This window comes from Python bivittatus, unplaced genomic scaffold, assembly GCF_059951505.1.
Source record: "Python bivittatus isolate LINGU-HERP-01145 unplaced genomic scaffold, Pbiv_v1 ctg000020_np1212, whole genome shotgun sequence".
Classification (NCBI taxonomy): Eukaryota; Metazoa; Chordata; class Lepidosauria; order Squamata; family Pythonidae; genus Python; species Python bivittatus.
Window position 1 is genome coordinate 119,469,536 of NW_028277030.1, and position 4,255 is coordinate 119,473,790.

At 42.7% G+C, this 4,255-nt stretch overlaps 1 protein-coding gene across 1 annotated transcript; it reads left to right on the plus strand.

Annotated features, from left to right (window-relative positions):
* Positions 1-268: 268 nt before the first annotated feature.
* LOC112543114 (uncharacterized) lies at positions 269-3,338 on the plus strand. The gene is made up of 2 exons (XM_025177288.2): positions 269-349; positions 2,265-3,338. Exons 1-2 carry the CDS (start codon positions 269-271, stop codon positions 3,336-3,338), a joined length of 1,155 nt encoding a protein of 384 aa, XP_025033056.2.
* Positions 3,339-4,255: the final 917 nt, after the last annotated feature.

A 4,255-nucleotide genomic window follows, 5' to 3' on the forward strand; every position in this document is an offset into this window, starting at 1 on the left:
AAAAAAAAAAAAGGAAATCCATTAATAGCTACCAGAAACCACAACATATATATTTTACTGTTCTTGTTTGCAAGGGAAACCTGTCCAGCTTCTTTAATCATTCCCCCTAAAGCTGGATTTCCAGGTCCCTTATCAACCTGGTAGTTCTCCCCTGAGCCCCATCCAGTTTGTCCATGTCTTGTTTTTTTTAAGTGTGGTGCCCAGAACCAGACCTGTTACTCTATGTGCTGCTTAACCAACTTGTAGTGAAAGGGTTCCCTCCGATAATATGGTTGCTTATGATAATACAGCCCAAGGTTGTATTGGCCTTTTTAACAAGTGGATCATTCTGTTTGCTCATGTTGAGTGGGTAATCTGCTAGCAGTTCTAGATCCTCCTAGTAAATACCCCTAATACTTTTCCTAAGTACTCAAACACCTTTAGACAATTCTCTCAAGAGAATTTAAACTATGAGTAGACATATGACCCTCCAGCAGTTATCCATTAATGCCCATCAGGTCTAGCAGACTTAAGCACCGGTGAGAGAGGAGCTGCAGTCCAACAATATCTAGAAAGCCATATCATCCCTGCCTTCTCTGAGTTAAGGCTAGCATAATCCTATCCATATTACAAAAATGGGACTGGGCTGAGAAAGAGTAGCAATTCCTAATGATCCTATGACCCTGCCCAGCTTAATTTTATTGTTTAAGATAATCTCAGGCTGAAAAGTGAATGGGAAATTAACATGTTATGTTCCTCATAATGCCTCTGGAAATGCAAAGACTCCAGAAATATACTTAGAAAGCAAAATGAGCTGGTTGCAGCCCAGCCTTTGTTTGATTTCTATGATATAGGCATTTGGTGTTTGGCCACACCCATCTTAGCAAACATTTAGTAAAAATGTTCATAAGATTAAGGCTACCATAGCTGGCCTACAAAAAAATTCCTATGAAGATTTAGGGTATTCTCATCTCTCTGCCGCTGTCTATCAGAGGTTCAGATCTTTATAGTCCAGATATAATAGTCCTATGTAATGCTCTCAACATTCCAAATGTGTTCATAGACACCAAGGTTTGGGACTCCCTGGCCTACATTTCCCTCCCTGAATTCAGGCTGATAGTAGGGAAGGACTCTGGTCTGGGAAGAAACCATATCATTTGCCAGAACCATCTTCTTTATACAGATCTTTCTACAAGAGCATGGGAAATTCTGATGCCATGTAAACTGGCCCTAACATTTAATGCTCTTCAATGTGTTTCTTCATTTCCATAGTGCACTTAACCTCCACATGCAATGTTTGCCCCATTCCAGGATTAACTGTGCACCTCTGGAGCTCCATGAAGGTTTGGGGTGGGATATTCTCCCAAGGCAGGAGTTCCCACTACCCATCTCCCTCCCCTCATAGCCATGGTTTCCTGAGGCCAAGATGTGATCATTCACCATTCTTTTAAACTGTGAACAGAGTGATGATACCATGGTTGCTTTCCCTCATTTCAGTGGCCACAGGAAGTTTTACCAAACATAAAAAAAGGAATCCAGATTGAGAAGTGGGGTATAGTGAAACACTGGCCATGTGCTTATTGGCCAGCTGGAAGGCTCACTTGTTGGCTCATGTGAGGTTCTTAGTGATTAGAGGTTGGTTGCAGTGAGGACAATTGTGAGCCAGTTTGAAAGGGTTTCTGAGAGTTTGGGTACTGAAAACAGTGCTGGTGGAAGGGAACTACACAATCTTTTTCCATGGACACTCCTTTTATTGAAGTTACAATTTCATTTTGTCCAAGTCTAGGGGCTTCTCTTACCTTTCTTGTCCTTTTACTCAATTGATCTTTGTTGATGCCATTCCTCTTCCCTACCATCTTCTTTTATATCTTTTCTCCATTTGCACTGAAAATGTACTGTGGAGGACAGAGCGGTCTATATAGCTTGTCTGCAGACATTTGTTTTTTTCACTGTTTCTCCACACTTTCTATGATGAGTTTCTACAACTGGCCCTGATGAGAACTGGATATTTTAATTTGTTCAAAACAGAACCAGTTTGGCCTGGGATGTAAAACCATTTGAACGTTTATTGCAAGGGAGGGGAAACTTTTCCTTCCATATATCGCTCACTACATCTTCCAATGTGTCTTAACATTGCCACTGCTGTCTGAGATTAATAGAAACACCTGGAGGACCACAGGCTCTCCACCTTAGATATAGAGAGAAAGACCACTCCCAAGATATGGTGTTAATTAGGCCATCTCAGAAATATATGCATGATGCCCCCTCCCTTTATTGTGTTTTAGGAGGCTGGTGAAGATATGCCAGTGTGTCCTGCCAACCTCTCTATTATGACTGATACTCTGGCTAATGGAGATCAACGGATGCTCTTAGAGACCCTGCAGCAGATAGAAATCATAAATAGTCCTTTCCCATTAGAGGCCAAAGAGGAGAAAAATGCCCACAAAGATGATAAGTGTGACGATGCTAAGGAGCAAGAACAGCGAAAAGCCAGGCAGACACAGACCCATGGAGTTGACAGTGAGATTGAGAAGATGCGGTTGGACTTTGAGCTGACTGTACTGAAGCAGCAGCATGAGGAGAATGATAAACAACGGTTGCATGAGGAAAAGATGGAGCAAATACGCCAGGGATCTCCCTCCAGAACTGGTGCTCATGGGGAAGAGGACCAGCTTGGGGGTAAGCTGGACCCCATTACAGAAATTGAACTGGAAAAGATGCGCATGGAATTTGAACTGGCCAAACTGAAGCACATCTCTGAGGAGAATGAGAGGCAGCGACAGCATGAGCGAAAAATGTATGAAGAGAAGGAGAAACAGAGGCAGCATGAAGAGAAGATGGAGCAAATGCGCCAGCGGCCAGGAAACCTCCACATAGTGAGCCAGAAGGTATCTCGGTGTGGCATGGCAGAAGCCACAGCTGAAACAGCTTCTGTGGCCTTTGCTGAGATAGGTAAGATGAGGATAGAGCTGCAGCTGGCTGTGGAAGTGTACATGCCAGAGATGAAAGAAAGGAAGCTCTCCAGTGAGCAGAATGGGCATCAAGAGAGCCCAAAACATGAGCAGAAATTGGAGACCCCCTCAGAGGCAAAAAAAGCTGAAGTGCCCCCAGAGCAACGGAATGATGGGGTGACCGAACACCTGGGCCTACAGGTGCCACGTATTGTGGTGAGTGGGGCAGAGTCAGAGTGGTCAAGCAGCAGACTGGACTTAGCCATTGAGACGGAGCTGGAGAAGAGGCGGATGGAGTTTGAACTGACAAGGCTGAGATATGAGCATGAAGAGAATGAACGACAGCGCCAGCATGAGCAGAAAATGGAGCAGTTGCGTCAGCAAATACCACCCAAGGATATAGCATAGGATATACAGGGAGTGAGTAAGGAAAAAGGGGCCTATAAGCCCCCTTTTTTGCCCTCTTGTACTTGGGAATCCATGCACTCTGACCAAGAGGAAGATGGAGAATGATAAATGATAAATAATACAATTTTCCAATGGGGATGCTGGGATTAGTAGTCCCAGTGCCAGTTGGCTTGAAAGGATACCCCACTAGGGACTTTGATTAATCTCTCCATCTCCTAACTAATAGTTAACTAACTTAATTATTGCATGTTAAGAAATTGTCCTTGGGACAAGCAAAGATCTAGGCTAATCCAGAGTTTAGGACTGGATGCGAGAATGTGCTTTCTGTTAAGTTAGCTAGAGCATCAGAAGTCCATATCAACAATCAGCAGGAATTCAATAACATTGGTAGCATTGTAAATCCTACTTCACAAAATGGGAATTCAGCCCTATATGTACTGTATATGTACATCTCACAGCTGTTTGTTGGGCTTGGGTCAATGGGGGTTTTACCTTTGAATTATAATATGAAAGGGGTTGGATTTATGGATACCTGTCTGTGCAATCTAACACATTCATTCTTTTTCATCCCTACAGTCTGAATGAGGAATCCATGTAATTACTGTTGGACGCCATCCGTTAATAGGCTGCACCATCAGTGGATGAGGAAAAGATCACTGTTCTGTATAAATATAAACCTCTACTTTGAATTGTCAGTAGCATATTATAATTTATTGAAATACTCTGTCTGTACATTGCATTTTTCTTCATTAAATAAGTATTATAGAGTGTTTTGGAAGATAGAATATTGGACTCAAGACTTGTGATGTTTCCCCAGTCAAACCTGTTTTATGGGGAATCAACCAATTGTGTTGAACTGCATACACAGAACTGTAATTCATGTCCTGTGGAACAATATTGGATGTTATGACTCCAAA